This window comes from Lithobates pipiens, unplaced genomic scaffold, assembly GCF_037356315.1.
Source record: "Lithobates pipiens isolate NorthernLeopardFrog02 unplaced genomic scaffold, aLitPip1_a1.2 Scaffold_8, whole genome shotgun sequence".
Classification (NCBI taxonomy): Eukaryota; Metazoa; Chordata; class Amphibia; order Anura; family Ranidae; genus Lithobates; species Lithobates pipiens.
The window spans coordinates 433,722,646-433,741,691 of record NW_027507903.1 but is presented as its reverse complement, the minus strand read 5'-3'; the positions used below and the strand labels follow the sequence as shown (position 1 = coordinate 433,741,691).

At 45.6% G+C, this 19,046-nt stretch overlaps 1 protein-coding gene across 1 annotated transcript; it reads right to left on the bottom strand.

The window, feature by feature from the left end:
- Positions 1 to 1,187: 1,187 nt before the first annotated feature.
- LOC143962217 (general transcription factor II-I repeat domain-containing protein 2A-like) lies at positions 1,188 to 2,378 on the bottom strand. Its single transcript, XM_077471552.1, has one exon. It carries the CDS (start codon positions 2,376 to 2,378, stop codon positions 1,188 to 1,190), a length of 1,191 nt encoding a protein of 396 aa, XP_077327678.1.
- Between the last annotated feature and the right edge of the window lie 16,668 nt (positions 2,379 to 19,046).

The following is a 19,046-nucleotide window of genomic DNA, read 5'->3' as shown; positions in this document are numbered from 1 at the left end:
TAAAAAAGAGAAATATAGCTAGCTATATAGGTGGATATAGCGGTGTATACTGCGGTCAGGGCATGCAGACAACAACCACTACAGAAGAGCAAGAACTAAAAATCGGCTGATAACGATCGGTATATACTGTGTTGAACGTACACAGAACACCCACTAACTCCTACAGACGCCAACACACTACACAAGGCCGCCGCGCTGACGGCCTTATATAGTGTGGGGCATGTACTTCACAGCCTGAGCTATGATTGGCCACAGGCATCCTGCCTGTGGCCAATCATGGCTCTCCTCGCTGCCGGCGATGTGATTGGCCAAGCATGCAGGGTCACAGTGCATGCTTGCCCAATCATGAGCCAGCAATGCACTGCGATGGCACAGTGCATTGTGGGCCCTGAGCACCACACGAATTTGACGCGAACAGCCGATGTGCGAGTCGAACGTATGTTCGACTCGAACACAAAGCTCATACCTAGTAGTGCTCAATAAATAGAATAGTGAACGATAGGGATACCTATAAAATGAGGAAATCCCACATGTAAATTAAAAAATAAACTGAAGGATTGGAGAAAAAAAGGACATCAAGAAAGACATTTTAGATTCAAAGGAAGCCAAATATTTAAATTTGAGAGCCCCAAAAATCCCGATTATGTACCAATTGCCCAAAATGCACAAAAACCCGGTCTCACCACCGGGTAGACCCATTATCAGTGGTATCAATTCTCTGTATTCCTGGATTGGAGAATACCTTGATACTTTTTTTCAACCCTTTAGAGCCAGAGGGGAAACTTTCCTGAAGGATGGCAAGGAACTAAAGAAACTGAGATGTTGGTGCGGATAGGTCATCTTTTCGGGTGGACGTGGAGTCCCTCTACACCAGGGGTGGCCAACCAGACAAAGACCAAGAGCCACATTTTTTACCAAGTTACCGCAAAGAGCCACATCATACGCATGGGCACACATGAACATCACCCCATCCCTTCCTCATACACACATACGTTTGCTCAGCTGGATTTATTGTAAATGTCACACACTGTTTTAACACTACAAAGACCACAGGCCAGTCATTTTTCAACAATGAACACTGTGTGCACTCTCACACAGACAAACTCTGTTTAACCAAATCCATAACAAGAATAATAGAACAATTTACAAAACATTTTACCTTTTATTATGCGCATTATATGTGTTATTTAGTGGGACTTCTGGCAATCCTTGTCTTGAACAATCCTGTTCAAATCTGGCTTGTACTCCGTTGTTGTAACTCGAAGCAATTCTTTCACATGAGTGTCGGTCAGAACAGACCGATGCTTCGATTTCACGTGTTTCAGGGTGGAAAACACAGACTCGCAGACATATGTTGACCCAAACATTGACAGTATCTTAAGTGCAGCTCGTTTGACATTGGGGTATTTTTCCATTGGCACAAGTTTCCAAAACTCAATGGTCCCTTCCTTTAAAGCAGGTTTCAGTTTGTCCTCTTCACGAAGATCAATCATTTCCATCTCAGCCGCACCCTCATCTATGACTAGCGGGGCTTTCAAACAGTCCGTCTCAGCGTTAAATGGGTCGACAAGGAACGTAATCTGTGGCCTTTTCAGTTGTAGATCACGGAACCGGGCCACAAAGCTTTCGTGCAGCTTTTCAACCAGTGTTGCATATCTGGCTCTTTGCTTGTTCAGGACGGCGCTGGTGACCTGCCCGCTGGCTTTTAGTAGAGTGGGAAAATGTGTTAAATCTCCCTTTTGAATATGCGCCTTGAACAAATTCAGTTTGTTGACAAATGCAAACACACTTTGCACCAGATCAGGCAGCATTTTTAACTTACGCTGCAAGGTCAGGTTCAGTTTGTCCAAGTGACACAGCATGTCAACCAAAAAGGCCAGATCCATAACCCACTCGAGGTCCGAGAGCTGTGGATAGTCCTTGTTCTTCTCTTCCATGAACAGTTTCACAGCATCCAAAAGCTGGAAGAAGCGAGAGAGTACCTGGCCTTTTGACAGCCACCTTACAGTGCAGTGTTGCGCCAGGTCACCTGGAAGCCCTTGGTCCAGCTCAGCGATGAGATTCTTGAATTGCCGGTGGTGAAGCGCATGTGTACGGATGTAGTTGACGATTGCCATCACAGGCTTCATGACACTGTCCAAATTCAATGTTTTAGACACAAGTTGCTCGCTGTGTATGATGCAGTGGAAATTCCAAAACTCTGGAAATGTTTGGTCAGCTTTGCACAGCCCCACAAGCCCATTCACAGATCCAATCATGGCTGGCGCTCCATCTGTGGCTATTGCAGTTAGTTTTGCTATGGGCAGATTTGCTTTCACAAATGCATCCATCATTGTATCTTTCACATCTATGCCACGGGTTCTGTCTTTTAAAGGCATAATATCGAGGAGTTCCTCTTTGATCAAACAATCGTTTGACACAGACCGTACAAATATTGCCAATTGAGCCTTGTCTTGTATGTCACAACTCTCATCCAATGCGACACTAAAATACTCACAAGCTTGAAGATCAGAGTGCAACTTTGACTGAATAGACGTGTTAATGTCTGATGTTCTGTGCTCAACAGTGTGGCGGGACAGTTGGAGGTCTGATACCATTCGTTTTAGTTTGTCGTTTTCAGGAGACAAGATTTCAACAATGTCACAGAGGCATTTTTTAATGAACTCCCCTTCATTGTATGGCTTTTTGGCCCGTGCAATGTTCCAAGCCAGTTGATACGATGCAAGCGTTACAGTCTCTGTGTGCTTTGTAAGTTGTTTGAAAAACTGTGCCTGCTTTTCTGTCTGACTTTTCAAAGTAACCAACTTGTGCTTGCGAAGTTCAGTCCCTTTTGGAAATTCCTGGTCGATGTTAGCATGGAGTGAGCTGAAGTGGCGCTGAAGGTTTGAAGCTTTGAAATGCGACAAGGACACCTGACATATAAGGCAGAATGGCTTTCCATTACGTTCAACAAAAAAATATAAACTCTCCCACTCTGTTAAAAACGTCCTGTGTTCTTCTTCATATTTTCGTTTTGCTGTGCATTTTTTCCCTGCCATTTTGCTCTTACTGAAAAACTGCCCACGTGTGCATTTGACGTAAATACAGAGCAAGGGGGCGGGGTAGTGAGAGTGAGGGGTGAGCGAAGGTGTGTATGAGAGCGGCAGAGTTCTGGCCGAAAAATTTGAAACAAACTCTGACGGATTCGAACATGATGACGTACGACTCTACTCGAATAAGGAAGTTCATAGCCAGGAGTAGCCAATAGCTGCACTAGCAAATTTTTCGGTAGGAACTGGGTCCGGCAGAGTTCTGGCCGAAAAATTTGAAGCATGTTTTGCAATTCTGACGGACTTTCCGAATGAGCGGACTTGGCCACACACAATCACACCAAACTCCGACGGATTCGAACATGATGACGTACGACTCGACTCGAATAAGGAAGTTCATAGCCAGGAGTAGCCAATAGCTGCACTAGCGAATTTTTCGGTAGGAACTGGGTCCGGCAGAGTTCTGGCCGAAAAATTTGAAGCATGTTTTGCAATTCTGACGGACTTTCCGAATGAGCAGACTTGGCCACACACAATCACACCAAACTCCGACGGATTCGAACATGATGACGTACGACTCGACTCGAATAAGGAAGTTCATAGCCAGTAGCGTAAGAGCCGCACGGAACCGGGCAAAGAGCCGCATGCGGCTCGGGAGCCGCGGGTTGGCCACCCCTGCTCTACACTAACATCAGGCAAGGTGATGCATTGGATACAGTTAAATGGTCCCTGCATAAACATACCAATCTTAGATCTCCCCAGATGAAGTTCTTGGTGGAGGGGCTAGAGATGGCCATGTCCAACAATTTCTTTTGGTATGGTGGAGATTTTTTCAATCAGGTGAAAGGTGTCGCCATGGGACTAAATATGCCCCCAGCGTGGCTAATATCTTTCTAAAAAAATGGGAGGATGAAGACATTTTGATGGGGGAGTGGCTACAATTAAAACTCTATAAAAGATATATTGACAATGTGTTTTTCATATGGGAGGGCATCCTGGAGGAGTTGGAATGGTTCATGTCCCATATTAACAGCCATCATTATAACATCAGACTGACAGAAAAATGGAGTTATGAGAAAATTCAATATTTAGATTTGGAGATATTCAAGAAGGAGAATAGGATATATACAAAAACTTTTTTAAAGAGGTGGATAAAAATGGGTATATCTCTTTCAGAAGTTGCCAACATCCAGGATGGATTAAGGCCATCCCTAAGGGCCAATTTGTTAGAATCAGAAGAAATTGCGACTTAAATGATGACTATTGGGTCCCATCGGAAACCTTATTGAATAGGTTACTGGAGAAAGGATACGGACAGTCTGACCTAGAGAATGTCAGAATGGATGTATTCTACAAGAATAGAGAAGAACTACTGGATAACAAAAATAAAAAGGATATCAAATATGAGTCAGCCTTTGTTATTGGATTTAAACTAGACTACAAACAGGTGGAAAAATCCTTCAAAAAATGTTGGCCTATCCTTCTAAAAGGTGACACCTTAAAGAAAATATTGCCACTAAAGCCTTCCTTTATTTATAGGAGTGCGCCTGGTCTCAGGAACATGATTGCTAAAAACATAGCGGACCCCCTAAAATGAGAAAGAAAACTTTTTTGGACACCATTGGGTTTTATAGGTGTAAGAGATGCATCTCTTGCAAACCACAGCAGATAAGAAAAGAAAAACAGAAAAATGTTTTGGTTATAATGGAAAAGAATACACTGTGGATACATTTATTTCTTGCAATACAAAATACGTGGTGTATCTTTTATTCTGCCCATGGACTAGCCCAAGACATTCTGCTGCCTGGGCCCAAGAATGAAATGCTGACCCCCCCCCCCCCCCCCAAAAAAAAATAAAAAAAATCCTACTCACATCCAGCAAAGATACATTTCCATAAAGCAAAGAGACATCCCATAAATTCAGCAAAGAGACATTTCCATAAAGCAAAGAGACAGCCCCATATATTCAGCAAGAGACATTTCCATAAAGCAAAGAGACATGCCCCCTCCTACAAAGAGACATGCCCCCTCCTACAAAGAGACATGTCCCCTCCTGCAAAGAGACATGTCCCCTCCTGCAAAGAGACATGTCCCCTCCTACAAAGAGACATGCCCCCTCCTGAAAAGAGACATGCCCCCTACTGCAAAGAGACTGGCTGGTGTTAGCACTTAAATCATCCTAACATTATGATTTATATGGTGTCAGGGTGATCAAATCAATTACATTGTAATATATAATGAAATAGTTCAACTCACCATAATGCAGAATTAGTGGGAGCCCTGAGCGTGTCACTTGCCACCATTGCCTGCCACCAGTTGCAGCTGTGCCACATGCCACCCATAGCCTGCCACAAGATGCAGCGTGTCACTTGTCACCATTGCCTGTCACCAGATGCAGTTTGAAACTTGTCACCAATGCCTGTCACCAGATACAGCATGACACTTGTCACCAATGCCTGTCACCATATGAACCCTGTCACTTTTCAGCAATGCCTGTCACCAGATGCAGCCTGTCACTTGTCACCAATGCCTGTCACCAGATTCAGCATGTCACTTGTCACCAATGCCTGTCACCAGATGCAGCCTGTCATTTGTCACCAATGCCTGTCACCAGATGCAGCCTGTCACTCATAGCCTGGCTCTCTCTCTCCCCTTCAGCTGTGCATGCTGGGGGCTGTTTTTTCCCTCCTAGAATTGCAATGGGCCAGCCAGTTATTGGGACTACATGTCCCATAATCCTCTTTTCTCCTTTTTTCCCCCCTGGCCAATGGGAGGAAAAGGGGGAATAAACAGGGAACTGGGGAAAGCAGCATGAGGAGAAGGGGGTGGGGGGAAGAGCCCGCAGCTGCTCTTTCTCCACACACACAGCTGCTCTGATCTCATGCTTTTTTGTTGCCCGCTAATAGAAGGGGGAATGGGCAGGAAACAACAGAGTCCTCTTCTGATAGCGGCGCCTGGAGGGGGGAGGAGGAAGGCAGCACAGTTTCTGATCCTTGGACCACTCGCCGCTCCTTGCATTTGTTGAGGGGAACATAGAGGGAGGAGGTGGGTGGAGCTAGCGGAGGAATAGGAAGTTGAATGGTGGGCCTCTCTCTCCTTACATCACTGGTTGCTAGACACAAAGCGGCCTTTGGCTAGCAACCAGTTTGGGCAGGGAAGCAGGGGCCACTGGTGATACCCTTGAAGTAGCCACTGCGGCAGTGACAGCGACGATGCAGTGCAACGATGACACTGCAAGCTAGAGGGAACCTTAGGTCCTCAGGCAGTGTGCCCCTGTTGCCTTCTGGAACCCATGGTCCCACCGAGTCCCATGATAGGGCCGGTGTTCTGTCCAAAAATGTCCGCGTATCGAATAGTGTCCACTGTGTACTGCGCAGGCGCAGCGTTTGCGCAGTACAGAGCACAAGGAGATACGGAAAATCTCGGAAGATGAACTGAGTCGAGGTGCAAGCCCCACCATCCAAGTGGACGGCTCCTCGCGGGCTCGCTTCACTCTCCACACTTCGCTCACCTCACTCGCCACACTTTGCTTGCCATGCTTCGGACAGGGCCTCGCTTCGCTCGGCTCTTTTTTATTCTAATTCTATGTCCACTTGGATGGCGGGGCTTGAACCTGGACTCACGGTGCAGGCGCCGTTCATCTTCGGATATTTTCGGAATCTGCTTGTCATGTGTACTGTGCATGTGCAGTACACAGCGGACACTATCCGACGGGGGACACTATTTGACATGACACCGGCCCTGGATTTACTCTATGTGGGCAGGACTACAAGATGTCTTTATAAAATAATTAACGAGCATGTAAACAATATTAACCACTTGCCGCCCGCCCTATAGCAAATAGACGGCGGCAAAGTGGTTGCATAATCCTGACCGGACGTCATATGACGTGATCAGGATTATGAGCCGCTGCGTGCCCCCGGGGGCGCGCATCGCGGCGATCGTTGTTGCGGGGTGTCAGTCTGACACCCGGCAACTACGATCTCGGTAAAGAGTCTCCGACGGAGACTCTTTACCACGTGATCAGCCATGTCCAATCACGGCTGATCACAGTGTAAATAGGAAAAGCTGGTGATCGGCTTTTCCTCACTCGCGTCTGTCAGACGCGAGTAGAGGAGAGCCGATCGGCTGCTCCTCTGACAGGGGGGTCTGTGCTGATCGATTATCAGCACAGCCCCCCTGAGGATGCCCACACTGGACCACCAGGGACGCCACCAGACCACCAGGGATGCCAAGGACAAGGTATGCCACCCTAGACCACCAGGGATTCCAATCAGTGCCACAATGGATGCCAATCAGTGCCCATAATGGATGGCAATCAGTGCCCACAATGGGCATCACTGATTGGCATGCATTATTGATTGGCACTGATTGGCATCCATTAGTACAATATATTATAATACAATGCCGCCTATCAGTTCCCATCTGTGCCGCCTATCAGTGCCTACCCATGCCCACCTGTGCCGCCTACCCATGCCCACCTGTGCCGCCTACCCATGCCCACCTGTGCCGCCTAACCCATGCCCACCTGTGCCACCTATCCATGCCCATCCATGCCAATCCGTGCCAATTTGTGCCACCTATTAGTGCCCATCCGTGTCGCCCATCAGTGCCACCCATCAGTGCCGCCTATCAGTGCCACATATCGGTGTCCATCAATACCGCCTCATCAGTACCACTTCATTGGTGCCACCTCATCGGTGCCCATCAGTGCCGCCTTATCATTGCCCATCAGTGTAACCCCATCAGTGAAGGAGAAAACTTACTTATTTGCAAAGTTTTGAAACTGAAACAAAAAAAAACATTTTTTGTTTTCAAAATTTTCGGTATTTTTTTTATTTGTTTAGCAAAAAATAAAAACTGCAGAGGTGATCAAATACCACCAAAAGAAAGCTCTATTTGTGGGAAAAAAATTATAAAAATTTCATTTGGATACAGTGTAGCATGACCGCGCAATTGTCATTCAAAGTGCGACAGCGCTGAAAGCTCAAAATTGGTCTGGGCAGGAAGGTGTTTAAGTGCCTGGTATTGAAGTGGTTAAGATAGGATTTAGAAAGCATAGCATTTCAAATCAATTTAGAACTCACCACAATCAAAATCCAGCCCTTTTAAAATTCTATTGGATCGACAAGATTCTACCACACTGGACAGGTGCGGATCTAAAAACTCAGGTGTTGCAAGCTGAAACCAGGTGGATTTTTGAAATAGGCTCTCTTGCTTCAGTTGGCCTCAACATAGACATAGACCTCGATTGTTTTCTCACAGATTATTAGTAGAGAGATCTATTGAATTTGTGCAACTTTTTTGTGAGTTAATGGTTACATCCATTTAGCTAGTATTTGGTTTTTCTATATTCTTATTATTTAATTATTTTTTTTTTCGGATGTATGATCACATGTATCCATAAGCCGGGAGGCTGAAGATGCATCTGTTTTGCAGAAGGCATGTCTGTCTTGGCAGAGCATATGATTGTTTCATCTGAATGGAAGGTTCTGTTTCTTCTCTTGTTCACAAAGTTCTTGCAGACTCAAGTCTGTCCACTAGATGTCTCCCTATGTCTTTTATTATTTTGATAAAGTTTAGGCAGGGTTTTTTTTTGTGTGTTTTATAAACGTATAAACTACCTATCAATAAGTTTTAAAGGATTCTCTATTGTATTTTTTTTATTTATTTTATTTTTCTATAAGAAAAAGTCCGGAATATAAGCAGTTTTTTTGGATAGCCGCCCTTTGTTAATGCCATTGCCCCAATGATATTTTAAATGTACCATATTGTTCTATATTTGTTACTAAATGGGATTCCCTAGCAGCTGTGGAAGTCAGTTGTTTATAATTGAAAATATTTGACATTTTAGAGGAATTTTAGGTTTTAATTCATGTTTTGTTCTGGACCAGTCACGTCGGTTGGTCCGCTATTTAAGTTAAAAAAATCGGTGTCAGACCCATTTCCTGATGATGCATGCTAGACACGAAATGCATAGAAACTAGGTCTGACACGCACTTCATGTCATTCCGCTGTGGGGTTGCCTAATATATAGCATAAACCGCTGGTCAGATAGCACTATCTGAATGGACTTCCACCGCACTAGGTGTTTCCGATATACTGATGCACTCCCCTGCTGGAAATATTGTAAGTGACATTTTTTAACAATAAGCAAAATGATACTACACTATATCTGCCTTCCCTGGCTCTTTTTGGCGGAGCTGGATTTTCAGATGTGGGAGATTGGAACGCAGGATAGATAACAAAACATAATTCGACCAAGTTCACCATACATGTGAAGAGCCATCTGGTGAGCGCAATTTGTTGTCACTTTGGATGAAAAGTCACAAATATTATTTGGAACACAGATTTTATTTCTCACACGTTGTTGGAGTGGAATCATCTAGAAAGATGTTTGGAGCTGTTTTGAACTTTTTGTGATATATTTGTTTGAGCAATCATAAATATATTAATATTAAAAAAAAAAAAAATGTAATATTCGTGCACATATATAAAGTGAAGTAATTCACTAACACACATTTATACACAATTTTGTACGTATACATACTATTTGTATAACTCACTTTTTGCATTTTTAATGATTGTATTGGGAGCACCCTTTATCACAGCATTCATGAAATGGTGCATGCCTGTGACCCCGGGCTTTTCGGAGACCCATTCAGGGCTCCAGCCCCCTCCCTCCCGACGCCACTGTCACTGCGGTTGCTATTATATTCCACATATGTATATAGATTTAGTTTGTTATTCAGTTGTTGTGTGCCACTGTGGTTGGTTGCTGGTTAGTTCACTATTTATAAGGCCGCGTACACACGGGCGGATTGTCTGCCCAACTAAGTTCGTCAGACAATCCGACAGACAGTCCGTCCAACTTTTGAATGAATGGACTTGACCACACACGACGAACAAACAGTCCGCTGAAAGCTTGAGCGATGACGTACGGCACGTACGACGGGACTAGAAATAGGTAGTCCAAGACACAGCAAAGCACCCTTTGGGCTCCTTCTGCTGACTTTGCGTTAGTAGAAGTTTGGTTAGAGACGATTCGCGCTTTTCAGACTTCAGCTTAATTTGTCCGTTCACTGCGGCGCAGTCTACCTGTGAGGTTTGTATCTGTCTTTCGGTACGCGTGGATCAGTTGTACCTGTTATTAGGCGCTTCTGGTCTGCTCGTTTCTGGGTTTCAGGTCGTTCTTCATAGGTCTGGCTGTTCTTCAGTGCGTTCAGTTGAGCTTGTTTGTCCAGCCGACCGTTTCAAAGCCATGGAGAGTGGACGTACTCGGGAACGAGTTTGTGCTATATTGGGGCTTGGTGTTGGGGTTAATACTTTGACCCGAGCCCAGTCTGTGAACAGGGTGAGGAGGAGTTCATGGACAAAGAATTGGTTGTGCCAGCGTGACCAATTCTCGCATATGCCTTTACTCCGTGAGATCCGTGAGAATAATCCTGATGATTTCAGGAATTATCTCAGGATGACGGACCCCGTTTTTCACCGTCTGCTGGCTTTGCTGACCCCTTATATCAGCAGGCAGGATACCTGCATGCGGCAAGCCATCATTCCGGAGCAGAGGCTCGTCGCCACGTTGCGCTACTTGGCGACAGGGAGAAGCCTTCAGGACCTCAAGTTCTCGACAGGCATCTCCCCCCAGGCTCTGGGGATCATTATTCCAGAGACCTGTTCTGCCATTATTCGGGTCCTGCAGAAGGAATATATGAAGGTAAGTTTGTTCTTTTAATATTGCATTCTATGCATTATATGCATTGTATGTTTGTATTCATTTCATCATGACTTTTAATATCCATGACAGGAATATGATGTGAATGTCCCCTTTATATGAATGCATGCATTTTTTTTAAATTTTTTTTTATGGTTTTTTTTTTTGTGTCATTTTTTTTTTAGCTTTTTACCTTTTTGTGTCCCACGTGCATATTTGCTTTCACTAACGTCCTCAGCATTCAATCCTGGGCCCCTATACACCCACAGCCGAAACTGTTCTTCTCTATAATTCATATTGTCAGCTCCATTGTACTATTTTACTGCCCCCCCCCACCCTTTGTATACTCTTTGTATACACCCTTTGTGTGTGTGTATATATATATATATATATATATATATATATATATATATATATATATATATATATATATATATATATATATATAGAAAGGCCAGTATGCTGGCCTGAAATTATGGGAGGAGCCCGGTGGAATATATAACCAGCCCGTTCGCCTGTCCTCCTCGTCGGTTCCGGTGCGCGATACCCGATACGTCAGGTATCAAGCGCCGGCTATTCAGACCAGACGCAGTGAGCCCGTTCGTCAGTTCCCGCATTTTTCGTCTCCGTCTTGACAACTCGTCTTCTCGTTCAGCAGCGTCCGTCGGTTTCGCCGTCGGAGTGTCGCCGTACCCATCGAATTTGTCGTTGCATGTCGGGCTGGCTGTCGCAGGTAGGGCTTCGGCACCCCCTTTTTCAATTCATGTATTCGATGTACCGTCAACATTCCCTGTACTCACGAGCCGCTCGCTGCTTTCAAATCGAATGTTTTCTGTGGCCCTCGTACGCATGTCGCTGTTTTCTACTTTCGATGCAGTCGTCATCACCTTTTCGACACGTTCGATTACGCCACGTCAGGCGATTCATTCGCAGGTACGGCATTCGAAACCGTTCGACTGCCCGAGCATTTCTATTAGTATCGGTCGAATCGTTCGACTCACAGCCGACTGCTTGTTACGACAAGGCAAGCAGTCCGCACGTTTCGCTTGGTCTGCTTCAATTCGAATATCTCTTCATTCATGCAGTTATGTTATGTATTTCATTCCATCTCATTCCAAGTTATTTCAGTCCCAGTCATTTCTTCCATTTCGAATCATTTCTGTCACTAGTCGCGCTCCGGCGCGAATCCTGTTGCACCTCTGGTGCACCGATTCGCTTTGAAGTGCCCCAGGGTTTGGCCTCATTTCTGTACATGCTCCAGAGACTGAATCACTCGCAGGTTCACGCACGGTCCCTGAATCTTGTCTTTGTCATGGCATATCATTTCTGTCACTTATTACGCTCCAATTCGAATCCTGTCGCATTCTTTTATGCACCGATTCGTCTTGGTGTGCCCAGCTGCTACGCCTCATTTCGGTACATGCTCCAGAGACGGATTCTTTGTAACCTACAGTCCAGTCGTTGAATCCGGTCTCTGTCATGGGATATCATTTCTGTCACTTATTACACTCCAATTCGAATCCTGTCGCATTCTGTTATGCACCGATTCGTTCTGGTGTGCCCAGCTACTACGCCTCATTTCAGTACATGCTCCAGAGACGGATTCTTTATTGTTACCATCAGTCCAGTCGTTGAATCTTGTCTCTGTCATGGGATATCATTTCTGTCACTTATTACGCTCCATTTCGAATCCTGTCGCATTCTTTTATGCACCGATTTGTTCTGGTGTGCCCAGCTGCTACGCCTCATTTCAGTACATGCTCCAGAGTCAGATTCTTTGTCGTAACCATCAGTCCAGTCGTTGAATCTTATCTCTGTCATGGCATATCATTTCGGTCACTTATTACGCTCCGATTCGAATCCTGTCGCATTTATTTATGCACCGATTCGTTCCGGTGCGCCCAGCTGTTACGCCTCATTTCAGTACATGCTCCAAGGACAGGATTCATCTGTTTGGTTCAAGGGCTCGTCCTCTGATTCTTGTCTTTGTCATGGGTTTCATTTCATTTCACCTATCACGTTCCGGTACGAATAGTCACATCTGTGTACCAAATTCATCCCGGCGTGCCCCAGGAATGGCCTCATTTCAGTACATGCTCCAAGGACAGGGTTCATCCGTTTGGTTCAAGGGCCTCGTCCTCTGATTCTTGTCTTTGTCATGGGTTTTCATTTCATTTCACCTATCACGTTCCGGTACGAATAGTCACATCGGTGTACCAAATTCGTCTCGGCGTGCCCCAGGAACGGCCTCATTTCAGTACATGCTCCAGAATCCGTTTCGTGCTCAGTCGCAAGTTGTGGCATGGCGATCCGGATCTCTGTCATGGCAGCTTCTCTCATCTCACTGTCACATGCCGCTCCCCGGTTTGGGTCCAGTTGACTTTTCAAGGTTTGGATGCCTACCAGGGGGGCCTTGCTCCTCGGCCTCATTTCATTATAAAGTTGCCTCAAAAGGGAAAACACAGCTTCGTTTAGGTGTGTTTCATTGTTTTTCTCCACATTCAAGCGTAGACTTCGTGCAATCGTCGTAAATACACATCCAAGCGTAGACTTCTTGCAATCGTTGCGAGCACGCATCCAGAGATAGACTAATCGCAATCATTGTAGACCTCTCGCACTCATTGCAAGCACGCATACGAGCGTAGACCTCTTGCAGTCGTTGCAAGCACGCATTCGAGCCTAGGCCTCTTGCACTCGTTACAAGCACGCACTCGAGCATAGACCTCTTGCACTCATTACAAGCACGCGTTCGTGCATAGACCTCTTGCAGTCGTTGCAAGCACGCATTCGAGCATAAACCTCTTGCGGTCGTTGCAAGCACGCATTCGAGCATAAACCTCTTGCAATCGTTGCAAGCACGCATTCGAGCATAGACCTCTTTCAATCGTTGCAAGCACGCATTCGAGCATACACCTCTAGCGATCATTGCAAGCACGCATTCGAGCATAGACCTCTTGCAATCATGGCAAGCACGCATTCAAGCATAGGCCTCTTGCAATCATTGCAAGCTGATGTCCGGGCACAACTTATGGCAATCATTGCTGGCAGGCACTTCTGCCTGCTCAATAGGTTGCTTTGGGGAAAGCCTGGATACCTTCCTAAATGTTCGTTGTGTTACAGGGTACTTATACTTATAGGCATAGTTGATCCAGGGAAAATCCGATTGCCTCTCGAGGGGTCAGGAAGGAATTTTTTCCCCTACTGTAGCAAATTGGCCATGCTCTGTTGGGGTTTTTTGCCTTCCTCTGGATCAGCTGCGGGCGTAGAATTGGGGTGTCGGGTGGTGTGATACCTTATTATTTCGATTTGTGGTTGGACCGGATGGACTTCTGTCTTTTCCGGCCTGGCTACCCACGAAGCCTACTGTAAATCCTTGCAATCGCTGCAGGCACGCGTCCTAGCATAACATCTTGCAATCATGGCGAGCACGCATCCTGGGTAACATCTTGCAACCATCGCAAGCACGCGTCCTAACATACATGCAAGCACAACTCCCGCAGTCTTCGCAGTGCACATGCGGTAACATGGATTGCTCACAGTCACCACGTACACATCTCCTGTGACAAACTCCCAGGCAATTGTCGCAAGCACACGTGCAAACACAACCTTTAGTCATGCCAAGGCTCGCAACTTAGCATAACTTCTTGCAATCATTTGTTGCAAGCACGTTCTCAGGGGGTACGCTAACTGGCTACATGCCATTTTCAGCAGCACTTAATTGGCCACTCGTCTCCTGTGGCTTTTCTTACAAGCCACTCACTGTTGCCCGTCTGTCCGTCTCTTCCTTGGGACAGTTGAGTTCAACTTCCGTCCGCACCAGGATCATCTTGACACACGCGACTGGCTTCTTCCGGTAGCACGCCCAGGCTATTTCTAGCCAGCGTTCAACATTCCTATCCTTACAATGCTCGGAGAACCATCGGTTGTTACGGCCCATACAGCAAGATCCCCACTACGAGGCGTTCAGAGGCATCAGCCCGTAACCATCGGCCAATGCTCGCCCATTACAACTGCCATCTTTACGGACATATAATACCCTCGCATATTCCCCAGTTTAGTCATCCAAAAGACACCGACAGTCCCTTCACGGCATGTCGAGCGTCGCTATGCACATTATCCCTCAGGGGTCGCGCCTTTGTGTCACGCCGATTGGTCTTACTGCCCCTCTCACAGGATCCAGAGCAAGTCCTCAGCCGGGTCCCCGCGGCAATAGCAGTCCTTGCTATGCGGGAGGAATTCCTATCGTCTGGGAATGACGTCTCCCTGTTCATTCCCTCCGCGTCTTCCCTTTCTCCCCAGGTGATGACCGGTGCAGCGGCCCCCACGGGCTTGCGGCTGTTTTTTGGCCACCTCTGGCTCGCAGCTCCCTGGCCTCCCTAGTTACTGGCAATTCCTCGCTGCGCCAAGGCGCCCTCTCTGTTGGTTTGTACTTCCTACGTCGACCGGTCCAGCTCTTGTCGTTGTTTCAGTTCAACATCCATTCTTCCTTTATCCCCGGTGAATTCAATCAGGCAGCGGACGCCCTCTCCCGCTTTTAACCTTGTCTCATTTTCGCTCAGGTACCCGGAGCCGGACCAACATCAGCAGCTATCCCGGATTGGTCTCGACTGACCCTGGATTAGCCCCTCACCTCCTAGCGGCTACCCAACTCATTTGATCACTCCCTTTCCCGCAATACCCTCAAGGCCTATCAATCAGCCTGGAGGGCCTTTAACCAACTTCATCACGTATCACAGTACAGAGACGTCCCGTGTCAAGCAAGTCATAGCCTTCATTTCCTACTGCCACTCGCAGTTGGCGTTATCCTTTAATACGATCCGGCTATACCTGACCGGTGTACAACATTTTCACGTCCCTCCAGGACCCTACCGTACCCTTCCTATTTTTCACGCCGTTCGGGCTGTCATGCGCGGTATCCAGAAAACGCCAGCCGATGACCGGCACCAAACGACTGCCTATCACAGGAGACGTTTAGAAATATGTCAGACTTCCTGGCCACCTCACCTTTTCGGTCTCCACATTGGTGTCATTACAAGCAGCCTTACACCTGGCCTCCTACGGCTTCTTACGGCCAAGCGAGTTTACTTGTTGTAGCCTCACAGCACGCATGCCGTACGAGCACCACCTGGTCCGATACGAAGACCACTTCGTCTTACACTTAGCAGTCTCCAAGACGCAGCAGCTTGGCTCGGGTTCGGACATACACCGCTATAAGTCCAACAACCGCTGGTACCCGGTCGCCATTCTCACGCGCCTGTCGGCCCTTTTTTGGCTGATCAACCAGGAGTTAGTCCTCTTCTGCCATTTCTCACTAAACCTCTGAACGCTGCCCGGTGGAACGTGTCAGGATACTCCCGGGTATCCTTTACCTCTGTCCTACTCACATTATCAAGAAGTTGGGCAGATGGACGTCCACCTGTTTCACCCGCTACATACCCAATCCGTAAGCGGAGATGACCCAGGCCTTCGTCGAGCTCACCCAGTAACAAACTTGGATCAATAAAATGCAACCCCTACCTGAATGTTTTTGCCCCCTTATTTTGGTATACCGTACGTCAGACCAGGGCACACTTTCAGGTCCATTTCAAGTAAGCGAGTTTATGTTAACCTTGTTTGTCATCCTTAACCGTATCGGTCAGAGGGCTCCATACCATAAATAGAAAGGCCAGTATGCTGGCCTGAAATTATGGGAGGAGCCCGGTGGAATATATAACCAGCCCGTTCGCCTGTCCTCCTCGTCGGTTCCGATGCGCGATACCCACCCACCCATCCCCCTTTTCAGGGCATTTCTCAAGCATCATACTCCTCATGAGAGTACTCATTTCTCCCCATTCATATTCATTTCATTTATCACCCACTTTCTATCTAAGGTATGCCCCCTTATTTTGGTATACCGTACGTCAGACCAGGGCACACTTTCAGGTCCATTTCAAGTAAGCGAGTTTATGTTAACCTTGTTTGTCATCCTTAACCGTATCGGTCAGAGGGCTCCATACCATAAATATATATATATATATATATATATATATATATATATATATATATATATATATATATATTGATTTTTTTTTTTTATTAAAATATTTATCTAAAATTGGAAGATTAATCATAGGATGAGGATGAATAAAAACATTCAGTATAACTCTGTGTGAATATAAGCAGCAAAGCTACTTCACTTTTCTTGCATTATGAAGAAGAAAAGAATGGGCTATATTAAAAAAACACAAAATTAGCAGCATGACGAATATGCTAGCTTCAATACGAACACTAGTTTTACAAGACCGAGCGCTTCCGCCCTGTCTGCCCTGTAAATCCTTTCTGGGCATGCGTCATACTTAGTCCGTCCAACTTGCCTACTCACGAGCGGACTGTCCGCTGAAACCAAGTTTGGACGGACAAAATTACGGAAATTCCGAAAGACTTAGTCCATCAGACTGTCCGCTAAAAAAGTCCGCTGAAGCCCACACACGAGCGGATTGTCCGCTGAAACACGGTTCATCGGACTAAGTTGGGCAGACAATCCGCCCGTGTGTACGCGGCCTAATAGTTACTTAGTTAGTCAGGTTGAAAAAAGACACAAGTCCAACTAGATCAACCACAAAAAAAAAAAAAAAATAATAGTAATATTATACAATCCCATATACCCAATTCTATACCCACAGTTGATGCAGAGGAAGGAAAAAAAACACAGGAGAGCATGATCCAATTTGCTAAAGCAAGGGAAAAAATTTCCTTCCTGATCCCCAAGAGGCAATCAGATTTTCCCCGGATCAATTTTACCTATAAATGTTAGTACCCAATTATATTATGTACACTTAGGAAATAATCCAGGCCTTTCTTAAAGCAATCCACTGAGCTGGCCATAATCACCTCTGCAGGAAATTTATTCCACATTTTCACAGCTCTTACTGTGAAGAAACCTTTCCGTATTTGGAGATGAAATCTCTTTTCCTCTAGACGTAAAGAGTGCCCCCTTGTCCTCTTTGTTGACTGTAAAGTGAATTACTCAACACCAAGTTCACTATATGGACCCCTTATATATTTGTACATGTTGATCATATCCCCCTTAATCTCCTCTTATCAAGAGTGAATAAATTCAGTTCCTCTAATCTTTCCTCATAGCTGAGCTCCTCCATGCCTCTTATCAGTTTGGTTGCCCTTCTCTGCACTTTCTCCTGTTCCCCGATATCCTTTTTGAGAACTGGTGCCCAAAACTGAACTGCATATTCCAGATGAGGTCTTACTAATGATTTGAACAGGGGCAAAATGATACCTCTCTCTCTGGAGTCCATACCTCTCTTAATACAAGAAAGGACTTTGCTCCCTTTGGAAACCGCAGCTTGGCATTGAATGCTATTATTGAGCTTATGATTTACCAAGACCCCCAGATCCTTCTCCACTATGGATTCCCCCAGTTGTACTCCCCCTAAGATGTATGATGCATGCATATTCTTAGCCCCCAAGTGCATAACTTTACATTTCTCAACATTAAACCTCATCTGCCACATAGTCGCCCAATTAGACAGAGCATTGAGGTCGGCTTGTAAATTGGAGATATCCTGTAAGGACATTATTCCACATAGCTTGGTGTCATCTGCAAAGACGGAAATGTTACTTTTGATCCCAGACCCAATATCATTTATAAAGATATTAAAAAGCAAGGGTCCCAGCACTGAACCTTGGGGTACACCACTGATAACCTTAGACCATTCAGAGTAAGAATCATTAACCACTTCTCTCTGAATTCTGTCTTTTAGACAGTTTTCTATCCATTTACAAATTGATATTTCCAAACCTATAGACTTTACCTTACACATGAGTCGTGTGTGCGGAACTGTATTAAACCAAAATCCAAGTATACCATGTCTATGTGGTCTTTTATTAATCTCTCCAGTATCTTCCCAACTATATAGAAGTTAAACTAACAGGTCTATAGTTACTTGGTAAAGACTTTGTTCCCTTTTTAAATATAGGCACCACATTGGACCTGCAACAATCCAGTGGTACTATTCCTGTCATTAATGAGTCCCTAAAAATCAGATACAATGGCTTTGAAATTACAGAGCTCAATTCTTTTAGGATCTGTGGGTGGATGCCATCTGGCCCAGGTGCTTTATCCACCTTTATTCTGTCCAAATATTTCAGGACCATATCACTTTTGAGCCATTGTGGATTTGGGGCTGTGTCACTACCACCCCCATTATGGACATGAGCTCCCCCATGCTCCATTGTATACACAGAGCTGAAGAAAGTATTTAATAAATTAGCCTTCTCTTTGTCCCCAGTCACCCACCCATTATTTT

What these genes read in the sequence shown, in the direction of transcription:
- LOC143962217 (XM_077471552.1), bottom strand. Translation starts at nt 2,378, where the DNA reads ATGCCTTTAAAAGACAGAACCCGTGGCATAGATGTGAAAGATACAATG.